This window comes from Neofelis nebulosa, chromosome 3 (genome assembly GCF_028018385.1).
Source record: "Neofelis nebulosa isolate mNeoNeb1 chromosome 3, mNeoNeb1.pri, whole genome shotgun sequence".
Lineage (NCBI taxonomy): Eukaryota > Metazoa > Chordata > Mammalia > Carnivora > Felidae > Neofelis > Neofelis nebulosa.
This window is the reverse complement of record NC_080784.1, coordinates 123,037,243-123,063,672: the sequence shown is the minus strand read 5'-3', so window position 1 is coordinate 123,063,672 and position 26,430 is coordinate 123,037,243. Positions and strand designations below refer to the sequence as shown.

The 26,430-nt window shown below is 39.4% G+C and overlaps 1 protein-coding gene and 1 pseudogene across 3 annotated transcripts in view; one reads left to right on the top strand and one right to left on the bottom strand.

Moving 5' to 3' along the window:
* Positions 1–4,960: 4,960 nt before the first annotated feature.
* On the top strand, positions 4,961–7,390 carry LOC131507274 (tubulin alpha-1 chain-like; annotated as a pseudogene).
* Positions 7,391–12,787: 5,397 nt separating this feature from the next.
* Positions 12,788–26,430, bottom strand: part of EMCN (endomucin) — a 103,322-nt gene continuing 89,679 nt past the window's right edge. For 2 of the 3 annotated variants that reach the window (XM_058721808.1, XM_058721810.1), the window contains 2 exons: positions 20,820–20,893; positions 12,788–13,319 (listed from right to left, as the gene is read on the bottom strand). In XM_058721808.1, coding sequence (XP_058577791.1) covers positions 20,859–20,893 — 35 coding nt within the window. In that variant the 3' untranslated portion in view covers positions 12,788–13,319; positions 20,820–20,858. Of the gene's footprint in view, positions 13,342–20,819; positions 20,894–26,430 lie in introns of all 3 variants that reach the window. The other variant, XM_058721809.1, reaches the window with a different exon arrangement.

Below are 26,430 nucleotides of genomic sequence, written 5' to 3'. Positions count from 1 at the left end.
TGTTTGACTCTTTTTTTTTTTTTTTTTAATTTTTTTTTCAACGTTTTTTATTTAGTTTTTTTTTTGGGGACAGAGAGAGACAGAGCATGAACGGGGGAGGGGCAGAGAGAGAGGGAGACACAGAATCAGAAACAGGCTCCAGGCTCCGAGCCATCAGCCCAGAGCCTGACGCGGGGCTCGAACTCACGGACCGCGAGATCGTGACCTGGCTGAAGTCGGACGCTTAACCGACTGTGCCACCCAGGCGCCCCAAGTGTTTGACTCTTAATCTTGGCTCGGGTCATGATCTCATGGTTCGTGAGTTTGAGCCCCTGCTTTGGGCTCTGTACTGACAGCACAGAGCCTGTTTGGGATTCTCTCTCTCTCTCTCTCTCTGTTTCCCCTTCTTTTACTCTTGCTCATACTCTCTCACTCTCTGTTTCTCAAAATAAGTAAATAAATTTAAAAAGTTCATTTGAAAAAAAGGAATGTATTCTTTTGTAGTTTTTAAAAACTATTTTTATTTTTTTATGTGTATGCTGAAATAATGAATTTTTGTCTGTTTCCTTCTCATTTGTGATATGACTGCCAAGAAAATCTAAGTTACATATGTGGCCCACATATTGTTGTCATAATTGTAGACCTAGTGATGTAATTTTCTCAGATATCAGTAAATATGTGAGCTTTAATAATTCTATTAGCTGAAGACATTCTGATAATGTGTCTCCAAATATGTACCTATTAAATTCTTTAATTTTTTTTTTTCTTATGAAGTTAAGATGTTGAAAAAATAACTTGTTCTTAAGTTTTCGGTGACTGACCGACCTCTCGTTAACATAACAATAATTTTTGGTAATTCCAGGCAGGGTTGGTAGGGCCATCTAAATTTTCATGTCTTGGGAAAGCAAAAAATGTTAGCTTCTCTGATGGAAATGGCTGTGAACTAAAGTCAGAAGACCTGGATTAAAGCCAAGTCTTACTTAGCCACTTACAAACTGCATGATCTCCAGTAATAAATTACCTTGCTGGGAGCCAACAGTGTGTTTCCGTATCTATAAGAAGGGAAAAATTAATAAAGCAGTCCTACCTATCCACAAGGTTATTGTGGCAAATAGAATCATAATGGTTAGAGTGTTCACTAAAATCTTTTGTAAGGTGTTATTACATATATAAAGTGTGATTTTATTATCTTGTGATATATGGACAGTAAAATCATATGTATACTTATTTAAAAATTTTTTAAATGTTTTATTTATTTTTGAGGAGAGAGAGAGAGAGAGAGAGAGAGAGAGAGAGAGAGAGAGAGAGAGAATGAGTGGGGGAGGGGCAGAGAGAGAAGGAGACACAGAATCTGAAGCAGGCTCCAGGCTCTGACCTGTCAGTGCAGAGCCCGACGTGGGGCTTGAACTCGTGAACTGGGAGATCAAGACCTGAGCTGAAGTCGGAAGCTTAACTGACTGAGCCACCCAGGCACCCCAATATATGTATATTTATTTTAATATGTTTTTTGAAGGAGAAAAAAATATAAGTAGTATTTATTTGGTAGAGCTCTTGCAGAGCCTAAACTGATATTAATGCTTATTCTCTGCCCCGGATTCCAGCCAGAGATAATGACCTCAACTATTTCTGTCTTCAGTTCTGGGGCTCATCACTACAATTGTAAATAATAAACTTGCATCTTTTTTCTGTAGACAGTGGCTAATTAAGCCTGGGCTATGAATAAGAATTTAGCTCACTAACACTATCTCCCAAGTTAAATAACCTGTATCATTATTTGATGCTTTCCTTGCTTCTCTTTTTAACCTTAAATGATATAATGAAACCTATTGTTCTTCTTTTCATTAATTTCGACAGCGTCTCTGGGTCTCTCCCTATGTAAAATACACACATTAGTGTCCCTATGGCATCTCTCACCTCTCCTCTTTCCCTCGTCTTGTAACTTCTTCTAATTAGTTAGTTATTAGTTAGTTATTTTGTATCTTCAAAGTTTTGGTTCAACCTTAAATGTTGTCTGAGCAGCTCCAAAATTGAGAACCTATGAATGCAACACATCTTACATTATTATGATTAGATAATGTATATTCACAGCAGGATCCAGGAGTGATCCTGTTTGTTTTCCCTGGAAGGGTCTTTGGACAATTCTGCTGAGGCTTCCTCCTTGTGGAGCTAAATGCCATGCTTGGAGAGAAAAAGCCGTATGCTATTCTATTCCAACAGGCAGTGCATGTAACAGGTGATCTTTACAGCAAAGATGCACTTAAGTCATCGGAGCTTGTACATTCATGGGAATTTTTGCCTACCTGAAACTTTGCAATGTCTTCTAGAGAGTAGTGGAAACCTGCCTCCTAATGTCCATGATAGGAAAGTACAGACTGTAATTGGTTATTATTGTTGTCCATCGCCTTGGGATAAAAGAAGCAGGAAGGTTACCTCAAAAGACAGATCCAGTGATCTGCAGACCTTGACCCTGGATTAATTAGTTTTCTAAAATCCAACCCTTTTAAGATTGGGGCAGAGTGGGATGAGTTGCCAAAAATCTCAGGTCTTTGAAACAATTAAGGAAAGAGACCCAGGTGAGTGGAGTTTGAGAATCCAGTGTAGGGTGATAGTTGACCATTAATTAATATTAAGTTGAGTAGAAAGATGAGTGGATTTTTCTGGAAATCCTTAGAGTGATGTTTATTTGTTAAGGGAATGAACCTTTTATTGCTTTAGTAAAATTCCTTATTAATTAATTGGGCTCAGCAAGGAAGGGAATCTTTTTTGATTTTTGACCCAAAGTACCCTCTCAAATAGACCAAGACATTAGTCAAAATACAATTCTGTGTCATTAAATTGTTTCACTTGAAGGCTGCTGTTCTAAATATCAAACTCACCTACATTCCTTTGGAAATAACTGTGCATTTTCCCTTCCTCCTTGCATTAAAAAAAGTCAAAAAGCAAAATAAAAAAAAAAAACATATTCAGTTGCATCTTCCCTTAACTGTTTTTGGCCCCATAACATACTACTTGCCTGAAATACATTTAGAGTTTCCTCAAAACCTATAGAAAAAAAGAGGCAAAACTCTTCCAGGATATGGCTTCTATTTATGCTGCTACCTTGTGTACCTAATTACTTGTCTGTATTAGCTCTCTGCTACATTTAATTTTTTTGTTGTTGATGTTTTGAAATTCTTGTTTTTCATGCCTGGGTTATAAGCTAGGCATTGTGTTAAATGATTTGCATGCATTACTTTGCTAATCTTAATATGGCCATTTTAGAATTGAGAGGCTAACTCATGGAAGCTAGACTTACGCTCCTGTCTAACTCAGAGCTCATCGTTTATTCCACCCCTGTGCACAGTCCCCACTGAATGCCACTTGGAGCACCAGTAGTGTCACAAAACACTTGGTGCCCATTTATTTCATCACTTCATCCCGCCTGCCTGTATTAAGCGGTAGGAAAAAAAACAGCCCTCCCCTTTAAGCTATCTGTCTTCTGTAATGCCAGACAATAAATTTATGGACAAAATGATCACTTATGATGTCTTTTCATCACTCCTGTGCCTAAAATAATACTTCGGGCTAGTAGGTGGAAATAAAACTTTATCGATGGTAACAATGGTGATAACTATTAGCCTTTGGTATTAATAGCCAATTGCAATTTCTGCTCCGTTCCCACACACATGTCTTAAAGCTTCAACCTTTGAAATCTTCCCACACTTCTCAATCCAGACAGTTCGACTTCACTTCCACATTTCACACTCTGAAACTTCACAAGAGTGGGAGGCACAGCTATCGAACTCTTCTTTCGAAATAAAAATTCATGCCGTTTCTGGGGAGTGGGTCGTATCCCAATAATAGGATGGAGGGGAGAGGGAGCATATTTTTCTAGGATGCCACAGTTTCCTCCAATACTTTACTGATTAGTAATTCTTAGGTAACAGAGGCATTTATGGCAAACTGCCTCTTGCAGCCCTCCCATGACCAACAGTGGTACCGCACTCAGCGAGTAAAGTGAGCTTTGCTGCAAAACCAGAGAAAACCTCATCTGCATCTCCTCTATCAAATCGCCTGAGCTCTTTGAAATAACTCAATGGCATTGCAATGGGAACAGCGATGTCATAGCAGACAGTTTTTATTTTAAATGCTTTCATTTGCTTTAGTTTTAGTTCCAAGCAAGATGCCCTAAATCCTGCACAGTGTGTACACTTGTAATTTCAATGCAGCATTATTATACTGTACTGCAACACCAGCAGAAGACAGCCCTCGCTCTGCTGATATATTGCCAGCACACCAAAAAAGCTCGACCTGTATGAGAGCACATGCCTGCTCTGTCTCTGTCTTTATCTCTCTGTCTCCGTCTCTATCTCTCTGTCTCCATCTCTCTCTTTCACACACACACACACACACACACACACACACACACACACAGGCTTGGCTTATATTTGTGAGCACGGAAGTGGACAGACATCACAAACACCTGATACTAGAGGAGGTTAATGAAGACCGGGCCCTAAATTTGAGTGTACTAGTAAGGTTTTGTACCTTAAAATGTTGCAAACGTTATCTTGTTTAAGTGTGCTTAAATTGAAATGGCCCAGGCTTACATTTGGCCGACAAAATAAACACGTACCCCAAATTGAACAAATCTGTATTAAAAAAAAAGTTTTCTCAAGTTAATCATCCTTATTGCTTTTTGCCCCATTCTCAAAACACATCCCTGGGCACCTTTTGGGATGAGCACTGGGTGTTGTATGGAAACCAATTTGACAATACATTTCATATATTGAAAAAAAAAACACATCCCTAAAACCAGTGCTAGTCAAAATAACTAATCGTAAGTGTGGCATGGGGCATTGACTTATAAGAACAGATGGCCTCACTTTTGTCAGACATTATCCCTTCAGGTGCTGGATCCTAGAAAGATTTAGGTCCCAGGGGAGGGACCCGAAGAGCTGCTCTGGGAGGGAATTGAAGGGGGGGGGGCAGTAGACTTAGGATAGCAGCTATTTATGAAAGATACTGAAGCATTGAAATATTTTAATAGCTTATCAGATAAATGTTAACCTCACTACAAGCTCATTTATATTAAAAGGTAATACTAGAATCATGATGCTTAGAAAGAGAAGGTTCTAATCTAGTTGTAGAACAGAAGGGTTTAGGAATTCTTCCAGGTGTTGGAAAGGGATCTCAGTCTTGCCAATTAATGTTGAATATAAATATGAGTAGTTCTAACCCTGGTTGTTACTAGGAAAATCAAGAAGGGAAAAAAGTTATTATATCTTGTGTTCCCATGAATCATAATCTAATTTAATTATCTCCATGACCCTGTAGGCCTGTATTAGTTTACTAGGGATACCATAACAAGTACCACAGACTGAGCGGCTCAAATGAGAGAAATTTATTTCCACACGATTCTGGAGGCAAAAAATCCAAAATTAAGGTGTCAACAGAGACGGTTTCATTCTGAGACTTCTTTTCTTGGCTTGTAAACATTTGTCTTCTCCCTGTGTCTTCCCATGGTCTTCCCGGTATGTGTGTGTGTACATGTTTGTGTGTGTGTGTCTCCTAATTTCCTCTTCTTATAAGGACACCGGTCACATTGGAGGAGGGTCCATCTTAATGTCCTCGTCACTTTAATGATCGCTTTAAAGGCCCTATCCCCAAACACAATCACATTCTGGGGGTACTGGGGGTTAGAACTTCAATATACAAATTTGAGGGCGCCACAATTCAGTCCATAACAGAAAGGTAATAATATAACTCCTCCTTTTAGAGAAACTTTATAGAGTCAGTGCATGACTTACCTCAACTCAGCTTGTTAGGGACGTTAACTGGGACCCGGTGTCTGCTCCTGTTGTTGCCTGTGCCTCCTAGTCTGTAGCCACCACGCACAACTGCATCACTATCTATGTTGGCCAGGCTGGTATCCAGATCAGCAATGTCTACTGGAGTTCTATTGCCTGCAATATGGCATCCAACCCAATGGCCAGATGCCAAGTGACAGAAGATGACTCCTTCAACATCTTCTTCAGTGAGGTGGGTGCTGGCAAGTGTGTGCCCGAGGTAGTGTTTATAGACCTGGAACCCACAGTCATTGGTGACGTTTACACTGGCACCTACTGCCAGCTATTCCACCCTGGACAGCTCATCACAGGCAAGGAAAATGCTGCCAATAACTATGCCCAAGGGCATTATACCACTGGCAAGGAGATCATTGACCTTATCTTGGACCTAATTCAGAAAGTGGCCGACAAGCACACAGGTGTTCAAGACATCTTGGTTTTCCATGGCTTTGGAGGGGGAACTGGTTCTGCGTTCACTCCCTGCTGATGGAATAACTATTGATTATGGCAAGAAGTCCAAGCTGGAGTTCTCCATTTACCCAATCCACCAGGTTTCCACAGCTGTAGTTGAGCCCTGTAACTCCTATTCACTACCCATGTCACCCTAGAGCACTCTGTGCCTTCATGATAGACAAGAGACCATCTATGACATCTGTCATAGAAATATCGATATTGAGTGCCCAAACTACACTAATCTTAATTGCTTCATTAGCCGGATTGTGTCTTCCGTCACTGCTTTCCTCAGATTTGATGGAGCCCTCAATCTGACAGAATTCCAGACCCACCTGGTATCCTATCCCCACATCCATTTCCCTCTGGCCATATATGCCCTTGTCATCTCTACTGAGAAAACCTACCATGAACAGTCCTCTGAGCAGAGACCACTAGTACGTGAGTTGAGCCAGAAAGCCAGATGGTGAAATGTGACCCTCGCCATGGTCAATACTTGGCTTGCTGCCTGTTGTACCATGGCGATGTGGTTCCCAAAGACGTCAGTGCTGCCATTGCCACCAACAAGACCAAGCATCCCCTTTGTGGACTGGTACCCCACTGGCTTCAAAGTTGGTATTGATTGCAGGTCTCTCACTGTGGTACCTGGTGGAGACCTGGCCAAAGTACAATGAGCTGTGTGCATGCTGAGCAATACCACAGCCATTGCTGAGTCCTGGGCTCGCCTGGACCACAGGTTTCACCTGATGTACGTATGATTTATTCACTGGTAAGTGGGTGAAAGCATGGAGGAAGGAGAGTTTTTTGAGGCCTCTGAGGACATAGGTGCCCTGGAGAAGAATTATGAGGAGATTGGTGTGGATTCTGTTGAAGGAGAGGGTGAGGAAGAAAGAGAGGAACACCGTTTACCATTCCTGTCAGCCTTGCAGCATGTCCCTCTCAGAACTTTAGCTTCCACATTAGCTGACAAGCGTTAAAGGTTTCTGGTTTGATTGTCTCCAATTTTCACTGTGATCACGTCTTATTTTTCCATGTGTACTTGTCGAATTTTCCTATCATGTCTCAAAGTAAAAGTGTAAGAAGGAAAAAAATATTAAAAAGTTTACAAAATATTTTTAAAAGTCAATTTTATTAAGGCATATTTTATACTTAAAATTATACCCATTTAAAATTTTTTTTTTAACGTTTATTTATTTATTTTTTTGAGACAGAGAGAGACAGAGCATGGATGGGGGAGGGTCAGAGAGAGGGAGACACAGAATCTGAAACAGGCTCCGGGCTCTGAGCTGTCAGCACAGAGCCCGACGTGGGGCTCGAACTCACGGACCGTGAGATCATGACCTGAGCCGAAGTCGGACACTTAACCGACTGAGCCACCCAGGCGCCCCAAAATTATACCCATTTTAAATGTGTAGCTTGAGTTTGGGCAAATCTGTACACCATCTAACCCACACCACAATCAAACTACAGAAATTTCTATCATCTCAAAAAAAATTGCCTTGTGCTTGTTTCCTGGCATTTCCCCTTCATCCCTGGCTCAAGACTGCCATTGGTTTGATTTCTTTTCTAGTGTTTCATATAAATGGAGTCATAAAGTATGCACACCACTGTCCCTGGCTTCTTTTTACAGCATAATGCATAGTGTTTTTGAGATTCATCCATTTTGGGGGACGGTATGAGTAGCTTGTTCCATTTGATTGCTGCGTGGTAATCCATTGTATGATTCTACCACCATTTGTTTATTGTTTATAGCTTTTGGCTATTATGAAAAGAGCCTTTAGTTATAGGTCTTTGTACAGCCAGGACATGTGTCTTCATTTCTCTTGGGTAAATATATAAAAGTGGAATGCTTTGTCATATGAGAAGTAGGCATTTAACTTTTAAAACTTCCTTTTTTCAAGAAGAATCTGCTAAATTCTTTTCCAAATGGTTGTATTATTTTACATTCCCACTAGCAGTGTATGAGAGTTTTAGTTCCTCCATATCCCCTCCAACACTTGGTATTATTGGCCTTTATGATTTTAGCCTTTCTTGTGGATATGTAGTGGTATCTCATTGTAGATTTAAAATTGCATTTTATTAATGACTGAGTTCTAGATATAAGCCATTTGTCAGACATATGTAACTCCCATGTTTTCTTCTATTCTTTAGTTTGCATTTTCAGTTTATTAATGCTCATTCAAAATGCAGAATTTTTAGTTTCGATAAAATTCAACTTATCATGTTGTTTTTAGTTTTGGCCTTTTATGTCCTATTTAGGGAAACTTTACTGACTATAGAAAGCAAATGTTATATATCTGGATGTAATGTTTAAATTTTTTTTTAACGTTTATTTATTTTTGAGACAGAGAGAGACAGAGCATGAACAGGGGAGGGGCAGAGAGAGAGGGAGACACAGAATCTGAAACAGGCTCCAGGCTCTGAGCTGTCAGCACAGAGCCCGACGCGGGGCTCGAACTCACGGACTGTGAGATCATGACCTGAGCCGAAGTTGGACGCTCAACTGACTGAGCCACCCAGGCACCCCTCTGGATGTAATGTTTAAGTTGTGACACATTTCAAGTTGTTTTGTGTGTGGTATGAGGTAAGTGTTGACTTTAGTTTTTTTATGCACACGAGAAAACTATTGTTCCAGAGCCATTCGTTGAGAAGTCTGTCCTTTTTCCATTGAATTAATATAGCATCCTTGTTAAAAATCACTTTTGTTAACTAATTTTTCTCATGATTAAGGTTCACAGCATACTTCTTTGGGGCATCTGTATCATTTTATATCGGATGATGAATATTTGGAACTTTACGTTGATTTGTTATTTTGTCCTATTTTGTTCTCTTTATAAAAGATTGTCAGACTTTGTCCTGGGAGACCTTTAAATGTGTTGTGCTTTTTTCATTCTTTTGGGATTGTTTTTAGGCTGGGCTAGGGTTTATCTAAAGCCACCTTTACTCTATAGGTGTTTTAGCACAACTATACTAAAGTGTGACTCTTATGGGCTTATTAATCAAGGTGATCAATGAGGATTTCCCAATATCATTGGTCAGACCTTGAATGTCTTTCGACCCTTTATGATGTCTAGGAATTTTCAGCACACAGCTCTTTTTTTTTTTTTTTTTTTTTTTTGCCTGGTTTCATGGAATTTCACCCTAAGTGTATGCACAGTTTAATATCCCATTATCAACAGATACAGTGTCACCAAATGCAGATTTTTGGAGGCCTTTATGTAGCTCCTTCCTGTCTGGTACTCTCCTCCACAAATTTTGGCTACCTTAGTCCCCTTGCTTCAATCTACGTGTCCTCAACTCAGTATGACTCTCAGGTTCTACTTAGGGGTCCCCTCTATGCCACTGGTCTGAAATGTGTCAAAGTCAGGACTTCATAGGACTCACAGTTTTGTCTCTCTATTCTTAGGGATCATGGTCCAGTTCTGCCTTTTGTCCATCGTCTGAAACAGATGTTTAGTTTTTTCAATTGTTTATAAGGGGATGATAAATCTGGTCCCTGGTTTTCACTATGGCAAGGGGTATAATGTTTTCACCCCTTTTTATAGATAAATAAACTGAGATTAGAAAGATTAAGTAGTATAGTGATGAGGAACAGGGATTTGGGATTTAGGTTGGAATCCAAATTTTTGCTCTTATCCAGTTGTACAACCTTAGGTAAGTTATTTAACTTTCTGTCTTGGCTTCCATATCTTTAAAATGGATATGTTTTTGTTTGTGCTTATGACAATAACAATAATAAGCAAAACATAATAAAAGGTTAGAAGTTATTTCTTACTATTATTGTGAGGATTAACTGAGATGATGAATGTGCAGTGTTTCGTATAATGCCGGACACACAGGGAGTCTTGGATATGGTGTTAGCTAACTAATGATGTTAGTCCATGATCACTGCAGTAGAATTCTGACTTCAAGTTCAGGAATGTAACATCAATGGACATGATAGATGTTTTTCCATTTTCTTTGTCAAAACTGTTTTGCTTTTAAAAAGTATCCAGAACAAGAAAATATATCCAGGGCCACCTGTAAGACAAATCCCTTTGAAGCAAGGACAAAGTATACTCATTTAATGAAACATGAGAAATCTGGTTTGTATTTGTGGAGAAATTTTTAAGGAAAGATCCATGGATCATCCATCATAAATTCTTAGTTCAAGGTAACTATTATTTAATTAACCACAAGTGATGGATATCTTTAATATGGGTCATTATTAGCAGTTTCGTAGCTTTGAGACTAGGATCACCCAACACATAACTTTTAAAGGACATTATCTACTTTTCTTTTTGGAACCCCATAAAATCTTGCATAATCACAAGTAGGGCTCAACAGAGAAAATCAGGGAAAGGAGCATGTTCATTGTTGAAGGTTTGTCCATGTCCTAAGTTGATCCTCACGATGGCAGGTAGACAAGTAATAAGGCATAGATTTGTCAGATGTGTAATGGAATATTTCAGCTCAGCAAAGGGGAATTTAGAAGTCTCTCCCTGCTGGCTGATCACCGGCCCTATGTCGTCCAACAACATCTGCTTATTCTCAGATGACAACAGTGCCAGTTAATTAGCGCTTGTTTAGGTTTTGACTATTGATAGACTTAAATTATATTCATATTGCCATGCAGAACAAAGACATAGAAAGGTTTAGCTTTGATATAATACAGCCTTTCCTTTGCTGCAGTGACATTTGAACTACATATCAGAATAAAAAGCTTACAATAAGTCAGGCATAAAAAGTAGATCATCTAAATCAGATAATTAAGAAACATCTGATTAATGGCAATTGTGGCTTGAAAACAAAACACCCTACTTTAACAGAACCTTAAGTTGATTTATAAAAATGTAGACATTACCTACGAAAGAGATTGATGCTGTACAATGCCACTATTATCTCTGCAAAGTCTTCAATCCTCTTTTCCTTAGGCTGTTTTAAAGATTTAATGCTATATTTGTTAGTATAAAGCATATTCTTTATATGAAATTCTTGAACTAGAACGAATTTCGTTCGTTTATGACCATTAAAAAGCTTTCCCTTTTCTGCACCTTGTAAACTCTCTTTCAACAATACTTATGAAAAGTCAAGAAAATGGTTTTTCTAGAAACCAGAATAATATATCACTTGTAGTCATTTAAATCGCAGAAAAGTTTGTTTCTTTGCGGTACGTTTTGTGTAACAAGGTTTCTGTTGAGGGACTCAGTAGAGCGTTCTATGGGTGTTGGGATATTTTCTTTCGGGAGACACTGCTCTACTCATTGCTGTTCCCATTTAAAGGCTCGTAGGTTAGAGTTGACCATGGGCAAGGCATCCCTCAAGGGAGATGCATGTTAGAGATCCTTGGCTTTTTCTCTACCTTCGTGCTTGCTTTTTCCCTGCCCTCCTCCCCCTTATTCTCCATGTCTCTTCTCAAAGAAACACAAAGAGGCATCATTCAATAATATGTTTGCTTGGTGTCCTTGATTAGACATAATCCAGACATCAGGAAGCTAAAACCAAGATGATTATTTATATAATTCTTAAAGCTGGAAGTGTTGAAATACACTGTAAAAAAATGAACTTTTAAAAAGCAGTTTTAAATACAAAATTCTGTCTCTATTACACTGCCCTCACAACACTAAGGTAATTTATCATGGAAAGCAGCTTAGGTAATCATAAAAGTTAAAGAGCTTCCTGCCACTGGCAGCACGTTAGCTCCAAGGCTTTCCATAGAACTTCAACCAATATGACATTTCGATCCCTTGTGTCCAAGAAGTGGTCAAGGTTGATCAGTCAGCTTTCAACAGAAGAACTGGGTCCTGATGGAGGGCAGCTATAATCGTAGGGTTTTTTTTTTTTTTTTTTTTTTTTTAGGAAAGTGATATACTGAGAAGTCATATCATAGTTATGTATTTATGAAGTATTGGTTTCTGCACACTGGACGTTTGACAATGATTGCTAGAACAAATCATTACATTTCTAAAAAAAATATTTAAAAATGCACAGACTCCATCAACCAAATGGATTATGAAAAGTCTCACTCCTGTTATCATCTTAATGAATGCAGTACAGAGTGTCATAAATGCCCTTACATCCTTGTCACATAGTGTGAATTACAAATAGAAAAACCGGGGCGCCTGGGTGGCGCAGTCGGTTAAGCGTCCGACTTCAGCCAGGTCACCATCTTGCGGTCCGTGAGTTCGAGCCCCGCGTCAGGCTCTGGGCTGATGGCTCGGAGCCTGGAGCCTGTTTCCGATTCTGTGTCTCCCTCTCTCTCTGCCCCTCCCCCGTTCATGCTCTGTCTCTCTCTGTCCCAAAAATAAGTAAAAAAAAAAAAACGTTGAAAAAAAAAAAAACAAAAAAACAAATAGAAAAACCAAAGAGATGTTAAATTGACTTCCCTTTAACGGAGTCTGATATGTGAATCCTTTGTTCCTTTCTCACTTGTTGCAGATGTCTTTCATCAGTGAGTTCTCATGTTCAAATAATCAGCACCCAAATATTCAAAATTATGGGAAGACAATACCATTGCCATTTTCACAGTCACATTATGATATTTTAGTGTGTTGAATATAGTAATTATTTATTAAAAGTAACACATGAAAATATGAATAAAATACCTTTATGTACAAAGTGGCATGGCATGATTTCTACCTAACATTTAATAATACACTTGCAAATTGTCCCTGCATTAACATAGTACAAAACAATAAATACAAACATTAGGTAATATGAGAACACCAAGAAAATAGGAAAGTCTCCACGGATAGGAACTGTCGGCTCTGGAAACTTTCAACTCAAGGGAAAGTCATGTCATCAGGGAACCCACCTACCTGGCTGTCAGGTTAGCTGCTCACAAAGGTCCTTCCTAAAACTCCCAAGCATGTTCTTATAAAATGTAGTAATGTGCTTTTCATGTCACAAATGACGGGGGAGGCCCGGGCTTCTTCGGATTCTATGAAATTATTGCATGCCATCTGGACATCACTTTATTGGGACAGGTGACTGGCAGACTGGAGAGCAGGACTGGACATCAGGAAAGAGTCCACGAAGCTTTCTCCCTTGCTACCCCTGGAGCACAGAAGCTGAAGATGAAGCCTGTGGGGGGAAAAAGTTCAGACTGCAAGAAAGTGAGGAAGTAAAGATGCCGGAGGGACCATTTCTTGTTAAGAAATGTGAGTGACTTGCTTTTTTCCACCCGATGGAATCACTTGACTGTCTCACAAGCACTTCAAAGTCAAGGTGTCTGAAGGGACAACACTCTACAGTAGCCTGACCCCCACCCCAGCCGTGGTTTCCCATCTCCTGGTTTCGGCTACTTGCAGTTGGCCTCGGTCCAGAAAGAGAGGGTCTTCCTTCTGACCTATTGATCAGAAGGTCAATAGCAGCCCGAGGCTACATCACCACACCTATGTCGTTCACCTCACTTCATCTCATCAAGTAGGCATTTTATCATCTCACATCATCATAGGAAGGGAGCGTATAGTACAACAAGATATTTTGAGAGAGAGAGAGAGAGAGAGAGAGACCACATTTACCTAACTTTTATCACAGTTTATTTTTATAATTGTTTCATTTTGTTATTCGTTAATGTAGTTAATCCCTTACTGTGACTTATTTATAAATTAAACTTTATCATAGGTATGTATGCACAGGAAAGGAACACAGCATGTACAGGGTTTAGTCCTATCCGTGGTTTCAGGCATCCACCGGGGTCTTGGAACATGTCCCCCATGGGTAAAGGGGGGCTACTGTACTGCCAGCCAAACCTGTTCCCTCTCACTGCACAATTCAAATCTCTGCTCTAACCTCCATGACCTACCCAGGTACTCATGCTGGAAAGGTGGGCACATCTAGACTTGTAATCTTCCTCATTCCCCACTGCCCACATTCAATCAATCTCCACCTCTGGAAAAGTTCACCTTCCAGACTTTTCTCTACCCCGTTCTGCTTCTTCAGCTCCATCCCTACTGTACCTGGAGAACTGGCGAAGCCCTTGTGCCTTTCCTAGGGAATATTGCAATAATTTTCTAACTCCTCTGTTTCCAGTCTTACTCCTTACTCTTACCTCTCTTGAATTAATCTTTATTAAACGCTCCGTGATGTGTCTCAAGCACAAATATCATCATATTCCTCTTCTGATGAAAGTCCTTAACTCTACCCAATCATTAATGGGAGGCAGTTGGCGGTCTGTTCCTTGGGGTGACAACGTGAGTAGACGTTTATTGGCCACTTTCATGCTTTGCTGCTTGCTGTGTGCTTATCAGGGTGAAATGTGAACAGACAACTCTCCAATTCTCCTTCATAAGAAGGAGAGCAGGAGAGCCAGGGCTTTATTTGATCACTTTGGGATTTCTTCTTTGCAATGCAGAAACAACTTTCCGTGTTGGCCCCCAAAGGAGCAGGAGATGGAGGCTTCTGTGCCTAAGTGGGAAAAGGGGGTGTGGTCTGAGCTGGCAGGGCTTAGACGTTGTTGTGCTGCTCATGGCAGTACTGGTGGTTCCCGAGAGTCTGGGTGGGGTGCGCAGTGGTGCCAGCAGTTAGAGACCTGCACCCTGCTCGTTCATGGCATGGTTGGTGGAAGCAGGGGCTTTGGTAGGGTTAGTTAGTTACACTGCTGCCTCGCGTGGGGGCAAGTTAGACACTGGTGGCCATAGCGGGGAGTGCTTTGCAGAGCAGGGAGTGGCCACTGGATCCATGCCTTAGGCTATGGGAAGGATTGTAGAGCAGAGTATTTCTGATGTCCTCTAGAGCATCTGCAACCTATAGATGGTCCAGTATATGGTAGAGCGTAGCATAGCTCTGGAAAGAGCACAATAATTCTAGGCATGACTGCAGAACAGACTCCCCTCTCAAATTTGGAACTCATTTCCTGGGTATTTTCCATCCAAGTTTGCAGGAGGGGGAGGTCTCCCCAAATGAGAAAATGTCTTGATGGCAGTAATCAAGGAGGAAAGAATCTGATTTTATTCTCCTTAGAAAAAGTATTTCATTTTCACTTTCTGAAGTCCTTGATGACTTACCATGGGAAGCAAGACCTCTCATGATCTGGGGCCCTCTACTGCTTCAGCCTCATTTCCCAGCCTTTGTGGCATTGAACTATGATTCTGGACCAGTGCTTCTCAAGTTATCTAGGGTGAAGGACCAGATTGGTTTCCAAAAATTTCTAACTGGCTGCAAACTGATATTTCAAAAAAATACAACAACAGGAACAGAATGTTGCAGCAATATCAGATTGCTATGACGACTTTTAAGGGCTCATTCTCAGTTTCTACACTTAATCTCACCACGGAACAGTGTCAGCGGTTCACTGACCTAGCAACAGATGTGCACAGCACAGCACAGCACAACGCTAACCAATTATTTATAATTTCTTTTATATTCATGCAGTTTCTTATCCTGTAAGTTTCAGCTCAGATACCATCTTTTCTAAGCAATTGGCCATTAAATTTCAAGGTCCCATGTTTAACTTTACACACCACTGTCTTATTATTTACCATATTAAAGTCCAATTATCTTCCTTACGTGTATTGCTCTTCACTTCTATAAGCCCCTTGAGGACAGCGACATGTCATGAGCCTTTTTACACTTGTCCTTGAACTTGGCAAAGAGCAGGGTCTCTGTCATTTTTTGTTTAACTGACCCATACTCCTCTGTAGGTGAGTCCCCAGGTAAAGTCAAAAGTTTGCAGCACAGACCATCTAGGTAAACACCTGGATTCACGTGAGTAAGATAATGCTCACGATTAATACCATATTTTTTTTCAAGAATCAGCAAGCAATATGAAAACAAACTGGAGTTTTGGTCAGAGTATATTCCACATTGAAAATCTTTCTCGAGAAATGGGTTTTGCTTCGTTAATGATTTTTTCCATTAGTTGGCAGTTTCAATTTGAATGTCTATACCAATATCAGTATTTGCTTCCTTTCCAACATTATAATCTCTCTAAATATAGTGTGTTGTCTTCAATAATGATAATGCAAGACTTTAAGGTCCTTAATATAGCACAACGCTAAAATTTTATAAATTTATGATTCTGATAAAGAATAGAATGATCACTTTTGTAATAAAGTATCATGATAGATTCTTTACCAACGCTGACAATACTTTATAAACAAAGAAGCAAAATAGGCTTAAAAGAAAAGATCTTTCTATCCTGGTTTTATAGATGTGGAGCCCAGTGCAAAGCATTATTAAGGAGTTTGTTCAGGGCCATACCTAGGATCAGAAAATAAATCTCTTTCATGATTTTTCTTTTTAGTCCCAGCTATTTCATCTTAAAATGCAACAAAAATAATTGAAAAACATGCTAAGCTCTTCTGGAAGTTCACAGAGGTGCTTTTAGATGTTCACGGTACCATTGAGAAATGACAGAAAGAATGAATTGTATCTGGGAGAAAAATGAAAATAAGTAACATTCCATAATGCTGACGGTCTGTGGGATGAGACTCTCATAAAGTCACTGGTCTTGCCAGACTTTTGGTTCTTGATCTGAAACTCCCACCACTTCTTAAACTGTCAGGAGGCTTGGAACAGAATGGAGGGGGAGCCTGCTGGTGAGGGAGCATGCAGGTAGCAGGAGCTGCCTGCCTTCCTCTAGCACAGAATTGGTGGTGGAACAATCAAATGCTTTCTGTTCAGTTTTAAATTTGTCCCCTCCCCCACTTAACCTATATCTTGGATGTGTTTGCATGTAATTAAAAAATCATCTTGGGGCGCCTGGGTGGCGCAGTCGGTTAAGCGTCCGACTTCAGCCAGGTCACGATCTCGCGGTCCGTGAGTTCGAGCCCCGCATCGGGCTCTGGGCTGATGGCTCGGAGCCTGGAGCCTGTTTCCGATTCTGTGTCTCCCTCTCTCTCTGCCCCTCCCCCGTTCATGCTCTGTCTCTCTCTGTCCCAAAAATAAATAAAAAACGTTGAAAAAAAAATTAAAAAAAAATCATCTTGAGAATTACTTTTGCTAAGTTATATAATGTCACTGATTCCATGAAGCATAATTTACTTGAAATTTCCATACCATTAGACGTTTAAACTGTTTCTAAATGTTTGCTACTATTCTTTATATATTAATCTTTAGTCACATTTCAAATCATATCCTTATGAAAATTTCCTAAAAGTGAAGTTACTGGGTGACCAATGTGAATCTTTTAAGTCCTTTAATAAAAATATTACCAAACTCTTCTTCAGAAAGATTAATCGAATTTAGATTTTCAAATGCAGCATATGATATTATTTGCTTCACCAGTATGATTTTTAAAAATTAGAAAAAAAAGTTTTAATTAAATTGAAGGTTATAATTTTTTTGGTCTTAATTCACATTTTTTAAGATTTTATAGTAACTCTTCTGTAATTTTATATTATCATTTCTATTCCTTCCTCTATGAATTGCCTGTTCCTAGCCTTTGCTCATTTTTCTATTTCCTAATCTGTATAATGCCTTCGGTATATTTAAGAAGTTAATTATTTGGTCTCATGTTTTTGACAAACATTTTCCCAATTTGTTTTTTGTTTCATAATTTTCTTTATGATAATTTTTTTTGTGCTTGGAAGTTTTAAGTCATGATGTGGTAGAATTCCTATCGTTTCCATTGAATTTCCTTATACTGTGTTGTGTTTTAAAAAATTTTAATCAGTTACTTAATAAAACATACATAAATTCTTTTACTCTCTCTTTTTGCATAGTTCTTTTTATACATATTTCCCCATAAAGACATTAGTAGCTAATGTCCCCACCTCCATGCTCATTATTGACCAATTTGCTCAGACCATTTGTTGGCATCAATAACAAAAGAATGTACTTTGCCTGTTCCACGTTTTTGCATAGAAATTTTGGGCTTAGCAGTTCTTTGTGACAGCAAACCCATTCCTCTAGCTATGTCATCCTTACCACTCCCTGTTGTAAGAGAATTAATCTCAGAAGAAGATAACAGAGCACATTTACATTATAAATGAGCCCACATATATCTAGAATTGCATACCATTAATATGTTTCTAATCTTTGATTCTGGTGGCCTTCAAAACTTAACAGAAATTATTTCCACATTAATAGCTATTTTGAAGGTGGTACCAGGTAATAGATGGGACCAAAGTGATTTATATAGGGAAAGTTTAAGCTGATGTGATCCTTTTCTTATTCTTAAAAAGTTATGATCCCTACATGGAGCAATCCATCTGCAGTGAAAGGATAATATTTTACTGGAGCCCTTACCAATTTTCCTCTTGTTGGTATAAAATCTCCGAGATTTTAAAATTTGTTTGAATTGATGAATCAGTGTCAATCACGCTCACACAGCTTTTAATTTTTTTTCTCTAATTATTATCTTATTTCTTGTATGTGATTTAATGTTACCACTAGGCAAACTTTGGAGAGGGCAAGAATCACAAGTTATAAGTATTTTGGAATTCTTCTCTGCCCTGCCAAATCACATTAAATATAATGCTCTGCACAAAACAGAGGATTGATATATGAAGCAGCAAACATTAAGTTTATCCAGAATTTGATTTTGAGATGAAAGATTTTAACATTGTGAACTTTGCTACTCCTCCACAGTTCCAAAATTCCCCACTTCTTTTCCCAAAGCTTCTGGTTCTGATGACTACATTCCTATTTATTCTGAATCTCTTGAGTTGATATCTGATTTCTAATTGATAATCTAGAAAGTCATTGCTCACTGGTTACTGCATTCAAAGTACAATGATTGCCAAGAGAAATAGACTGAAAAAAAGTTAGACAAATAGTCGAATTGATGTGTCAAACTTGTTTCTTCCTGTTCTGATCTTTACTCTTCAGAACATGGTTATGTAATTCCAAAATTACAGAGACGAGAGACAAAAGCTACTTATTTCTGAGAATTTAAAGACACGAAATTAAAGGCTAGGAATATTTTTTAAAGTATAAAAAATGGAAAGGAATCAGAACTGGACAAAAGTTTATTTTGTTGAGCTTGTTTGGGTCACCACTATCCCTCACTTCTGTATACCTTTTCTTTCCAACTGAAAAGAAGACCTTGTCTTCTGCCAAATTGGACAGTTTGTCACTAAGAGTTGAGCATTTTGATAATTTAGAAAGCATCTTTTGACTAGCCACAAGGTTGCAAAGGAACCCTAGCAGGCATGAGAGGAAGTTTTCCATGTACTAGATAGGTTTGGACCACCTGCTTCCACAAACTTCTTAAATTTCTCAGCTTCTCCAACTTTGCATCTAAAAATGTCCATCGCGAAAGGATAGGCAGAATCTCAGATTCTTCTCTTTCTAATCCACCCTTGCTGGCTAGAAAGGGATAGAATCTGACACTGGTGTTCACATCTGGATGGCAGTCCTCTGTCTCCATTTCCTGCTACTGGCTGGAGAAACGTGGCAAGCATCATTTATTCTACAAGTGCTCTCTGAGTGTCCGTGACAGCGCTGTATTACTAGCTGGGTAGTAGACATAGGTAGTGGACACGAAAATAATATCCCTTCCTCTGGACACCACCCGGAGTGCCTACCATCGTGGTCAGGTCAATTCTGGGCATATGCGTATTTGTTTGTTCTTTTGCTTTTTTACTGTTAGTTGCCGAAGGGTAAATTCTTCTGCAGGTTCTAAAAAGCATCAAACGCTAATTGTGAGGGCACTTAATCAATGCATCTTGTGAAAACTAAACTAAAATAGGAAGAAAATCTTCTTACTCAATTCTAGAAAAGCAAAAGACAATCCCATGCTAAACCAAGAGGTTTGATTCTAGCAGGCAAGAAACTGGCCTGAGCTGTTTTACTGAAAGAGGAAATGTATGTGCATTGCACAGACTCCCGGTCAAAGCACAGAACATACAGAGTAACAATGTCGCTCGTAACCATAGTTTTGAGAGGTTTCAATTATTTCTTGATTCACAACTGCTGCAATGAGATTGCTCATTGGCATCTGTTCTCATAGAGACACTGGCGGGCTCTGTGTCTCAGCTAGTTATTTAGCAACACTATGCCTTCGTGACCCGCTGCATACCAGAAACCCCAGCTGAGACTACCTTTTTGGATCACCTTGCTTGAGGTGATTTGCATACACACCCATGGTTCCTGCACCCACAGGGAAAGGATGTCCCGGTGCAGTCTTTACAGAGGGAGGACAAATGGACCTCCTACCTCCCTCCTCTGAACCCCTTGCCATCCGCCAGTCTTTGGCTGGGATGCATCTCCTTACGTTAGCACAGCTGCTGTATCACATCTTTTTCTTGCAATAAACTGAAAATTTGTAAGCATTGCCATTCTGGGTCCTTTGAGTCTCTGTTAACAATAGAACCCTGTCTAACTGCCACTGTTAGTGTGCATATTCTGACCGAGGTAAAGGCAAAGTGCATTTACGTGAAAACATTGCCAATAGGCAGAGTGAATTGTAGCAGGCAAGGCAACTGGAAGAATCTTCTATAGCCCCTAATATATGCAGTTCTCTGGCAAATCTTCTTAGAGTTTGTTTTTAGACAAATAGATAATGATGGTCTCCCTGACACAAACCATTAACTTTTCAGCTTGTAAAAATCTTTCGAGATAATCTAAGCTACAGCACTCTAACAAAGCAGATATTAATGAGCATCTCACTGAATGAAATTAAAAAAAAAAACTTACATATTTATTGCCCAGGTGTGGAGAGGATTCGTCAAGCTGTCAGTTCTTGGTTTTTCCTTGTGCAGAGTGCTCACCTACAAACAAAAGAAATGTTTTGATCCCTAAGCTCAGAGAGTGAATAGGGATGAAAATAAGGTTTCTTGGCTTGTTTTTTATTTTTCAAGGAAAGTCCAATTTCCCGGCAAGAATGTCATTAGAGCCACAATCTGCCTCTTGGTATCGCCTGGAAATTGTTCACCAAGATTTACGAGCTTTGTTCCACCATCATCTGTTTCCACCCTAAAGGAGCAATGCTCAACTAATTCTCTGGGAGCAGGGGTTGTGAGTCAGGAAGTGATAATAAGAGAGGCATTCTCGGGAATGAGTTATAGTTTTTTGCTTGTTCCTTGAGCCTGAGCAAAACTGTACTATATATTTAATTTTTTTTTAACGTTTATTTATTTATTTTTTTTTTGAGACAGAGACAGAGACAGAGCATGAACGGGGGAGGAGCAGAGAGAGAGGGAGACACAGAATTGGAAGCATGCTCCAGGCTCTGAGCCATCAGCCCAGAGCCCGACGCGGGGCTCGAACTCACAGACCGCAAGATCGCGAGATCGTGACCTGAGCTGAAGTCGGGCGCTCAACCGACTGAGCCACCCAGGCGCCCCTGTATTATATTTTTAAACTGCCATTTTATCAGGAAGACATTCTAGGGTCCTCTGTTTAAAGAGTTGGGTAAGAGTTTTGTGAAAAGGAATTTGGAAGCCAACATAAACCCTTTGGTGATATACAGAGCAGTAGAGGGGGCTTTAGTCAAAATAACAGTTATTCCGTCACCCAATATAAATATAAATATAAATAAATATAAATACATATAAATATAAATATAAATGCAAATATAAATACAAATATAAATATAAATACAAATACAAATACAAATATAAATATAAATATATATATTGACCTAGGATAATGGGAAGCAGAGGATCCCAAGTGCTTTTACATGCCCCTGAATTCATTCATGATCAACACACTGCACGCTACCTGCATCTTTCAGGCAGATTCAAGTATCAACATCAGTCACACTATATAGAAGCGGTATGGGTCAAAGTCTCCAGCTTTGAGAATAAATGTCATTGTTTTGCTCCAACTTTTATCTGTCTTTTAGAAACCTGTCTTCTGGGAACTCCGTTAATGTCACCTGTCACCAGCACTATCATGGTGGTACTAAATGGTGCCAGAGACCAACGAGGAGAACAACCCGGGACTCCCTTTCAAGAACCCCTTAGGTGCCATGCTCTGAGAAATCCCGGGCACAGAGCGATAGCCCTCCTAGCCGCTTTCCAGCACAACTCTGTGCTCACTATTGTTATTTTGCAAAAAGCACAGCACCTCCTGGAATCCGTGACTATGAAGTACAGGAATGAGAAGTGAACAAAATAAAAAAAATTATTGAACCCCTACTGTTTGTCAGAGTCATGTCAGGCGAAGCTTATGAAAATCATTCCAATTCTTTTTTTAATTTGTTTTTTACATTCATTTTTGAGCAACAGAGAGAGAGACAGAGAGAGAGAGAGAGAGAGAGAGAGAGAGAGAAAGTGTGAGTGGGGGAGGGGCAGAGAGAGAAGGAGTCACAGAATCCGAAGCAGGATCCAGGCTCTGAGCTGTCAGCACAGAGCCCGACGCGGGGCTCATACCCACGAATCGTGAGATCATGACCTGAGGCAAAGTCGGACCCTCACCTGACTGAGCCACCTGGGTGCCCCGAAAATCATTCCAATTCTTAATATCTCCCTCCAAGTTCTGTCTAACTGGGAATAGAAAATACGAGAAAGATTCAGTTACAATATGAATCCAATAGGTTATAATAATGTCTTTGGTAAAAGCAAATGAAACACGCACCTACGAAAGAAACAGCTGGAAAGAGATACACCAAGCCACTAATGATTGTATTGTGTTGCGTTTCATGAGAACTTTTTAATTCTTTTCTATTCTCTAGTTTTCTCTATTCTCCATTATGCACAATGTGGTCAAATATTAAAATGGAAGTTTAAGGGGCTCTTGGGTGGCTCAGTCAGTTAAGTGTCTGACTTCGGCTCAGGTCATGAGCTCACAGCTTGTGAGTTCGAGCCCCGTGTTGGGGTCTGTGCTGACAGCTCAGAGCCTGGAGCCTGCTTCAGATTCTGTTTCCATATCTCTCTGCTGCTCCCCCACTCATGCTCACCCTCTCTCTCTCTCTCTTTCTCTCCCTCAAGTATGAATAAACATTAACAAAAATTAATAAAAAATAAATAAAATGGAAGTTTAAGCCATGAAGAGGTATTTCAAGGCAGTGATGCATATTGATTTGCCAAATGAAAAAAAACAAGTTTGGAAGAGGCAAAGACCATGCACACCTAGGACAGTCAAGGGAGGCTTGATGGAAATGCAGGGTATGGGCAGATATTGAAGGGCTAAGACAGAAGCTGAATCGATGTATGCCTTTCTAAATCCGTTCATCTTTTTCCTCATCTTCACACTTTCTTTCTTTCTTTCTTTCTTTCTTTCTTTCTTTCTTTCTTTCTTTCATTTGTAAAAATAAATAAGCAAAAAAAAATGACTGCACACTTAAGGAGTAATTACCATAATATACTAATTAGTGTTAGTATACTAACAATATACTCATAATGTGTCATTACCGTAATGGGGAAGTGGCAGGGGGTGGGGGAGAGAAGGGTTGACAAAAGGGAGCAAGACACCATCTCCTCCTTCAAAAGAGCTTGAGTTCAGCAAGGAAGACAGGGATGGGAGATGAATAGTGCCTGGAGAATATGAGTTAGTACGTGGTTCGCAAACTAAGCAAGAGGAAGTCTGGTGCATCACGAAATGCCTTGTGAACATGCCAAAGTGAACTTCATCTTAGATAATACAAACCTAGCAGTTTTCTAAGCAGAGGAAAATTATGAGTTAAGATCTGCTTTTTCTTCTTCCAAATGGTTCAATATCAAGTAGTGCTTTATTTTTTTACATTTATTTATTTTGAGAGAGAGAGAGAGAGAGAGAGAACAGAACAAGCAGTCTGTGCTGTCAGTGCAGAGCCTGAGGTGGGGCTCGATCTCATGAACTGTGAGATTGTGACCTGAGCTGAAATCAAGAGTCAGACGTTTAACCAACTGATCCACCCAAGCATCCCTCAAGTAGTACTTTAAAATGAAATTCAAAGACACTATGCTTTCTTTCTTCTGGGAAGTCATATATTCTTTAAGGAATTTTCTTCATAATTCTTACAGTCTTTAATATTAAAAAAAGGCAATGTATATTAACTTTCTGAGATGTAATATAAGTAGCAATCGTATTTAAAATGCATTATGGCACATATGTATATTTTGCAGTCAATCATGGTAATGTTTAACTTGGCCAGATTTCTTACTAAAGCTGAGTGGGATCTTGTATGTTCTCATAAAGGGTTGCCTGATCTGCTATATTTGGTGCTCATTTCTTTCTGAAAGCAGATTCTTGTTGTACTCTAGCAGACTTTTTCTTTTACATTGAAGAAAACTCCTAATTTAAATAATCAAATTACAAACATTTATGGGTTACCTTTTCAGCAGAAGAACCTACTTGAGAGAGTACATATTTAAAGAAAGCAAGAGGTGTGGATGGATAAACAACATGGCCTAATCAGAGGAGGCTTTGGAGCAAGGAACTGTCTTATTAGGAGAAAATGACCAGAACAATAACTATGGCTCATGGAGGCTTCTGGAAACCCAGGCACTTTAGTATTCACTGGCATTTCCCCTGAAGATGGGTTGCTACAGAGCTTTGTTTCCTTGGAAACATGATTTATTGACCTCTAAAATGGCACAGTTTATTTTGAGATATAATACCAGAGTTTATAAATTAAAGTACTGACTAATCCAATGAGTTCTTATGGCCATTGAAGCTCAAATTTCATTTTGTTACCACTTAGGCACATTAACACTATATTTCTTAGGCCACAGAGCAAATAACATGAAATGTAACAGTCAGCAATTCTGAGTGGTGGGTAGTCAGATATTCGTTCTATCAAATTATTTTCTGTATTTTTCAGATTTATTAAAACTTTTATATAGGAGATAGTGGAAAATTTGGCTAAAGGTGTGCATTTGTACCAAACCTAACCATTTTAGGTTTTATTCTAGTTACCTTTGAGGAAAAGTGTTACTGTTGGGCAAAAGATATTTGGGTAAAAATAATTATAACAATGTAACTTCTGTTGAGTATTGTGAGCATAGTTTTGTTAAAAAAACATATTTGAATTTAAAAGAGAGTGAACAGAGATTTGTTGATGAGTGTTTCCGGGGCCAGACTGATAAAAATTGTGGTAGTACAAACAGCATTTGGAGATCATTGTGTTTTAGATTATTAATTCTAGGCTATTGAAACAGACTCTGAATGCGCAATTTTAGTTTTTCCCTATCACCAAATATTTCCCATGAAAATCAGGATGGGCTGACCATTGAGAGGTTTCTTCATTAAAAGAGGTATGATTCTTAAATTAAGGTTGGCAGAAACAAAGGAACCAGAGAATAGATTTTATTATTTCCATGGTAATACTTCCTCCTTAAACCTGTGACCTAAAAATTTGCTTATGATGAAAAGGAATCTTGGAGAATTAAGGGTCTTCCTAACTACCTCACCATAGTCTATTTCACTGATTAATTACCCTTGTGACAATGTGAGTGGGAGATATTAGTTTATGTCGAATTTTCCTTGGACCTTAAAGAAGAATCACGTATTAAATTTGCAACCAAGAAACGCAAGCTTCTCTGGAGTTTTCCAATCCTCAAGCCTCAATTCTGGTGTCAGTTGTCATTTCCCTGATAGAAGTGGGGGGCAGTAGAGCAGGTGGTCCTGATCCCAGCCCTCTCCTCACAAGGATAGCCACAGGGGCTCTACATGGAGGCTTCTTCCAAATGCTCATTAGCCTGCTAACCCACAGCTCGGAGAGCCCCAAGGCTGCAGAGTGTTTTGTTAAATCCCCAAGGGATTAAGGAGAGTGCATGAAATTATTGTGATGCTTGTCTAGACACAGGCAGGTTCTGAGAACTTTTCTTGGCAAATGGTGTGATCACCATTTAAGATCCTTATTTAAGACTAGTTCACATGTAGGCTGGTCTTCCCTGACCTGGTAGAATAGGCATAGCAATTTAGTTGAGGCTGGGGAACAACCAGTGGAAAATTGTAAGTGGTTTCCAATTATTCTATGAATGAATTTTATTCCTTTGCCCATTCAGATGGTTACCTCCAAGAGAACACAGTGGGGATAAAGGAAATGTGTACATCGAAGAGTAGACTAGATGCAAGAATGAAGAAGGTCTCTCATAAGTGCAAATGACTCACATGAGGGGTCTGGGCATGTCTGCAGATTCTGGGTACCCTTCCTCAGTTTTCAAGTCTTCTGTCTGCCTGGTGTAGTTTGTTCTAGTTAGAACTTCCTACCTGAAGTTGGGACCACATTCAGCCTTTGATATCTTGCTCTTGAATTGGGACAATATTGGCTGCTTTTTGTTTGCCAAAATTGTTTTTTGCTGCATATGTAAAATGGAGCCGGTCATTCTAAAGCTCTCATGTTGCGTACCATCTGTATTCTGTGACTATTTTGTACAGG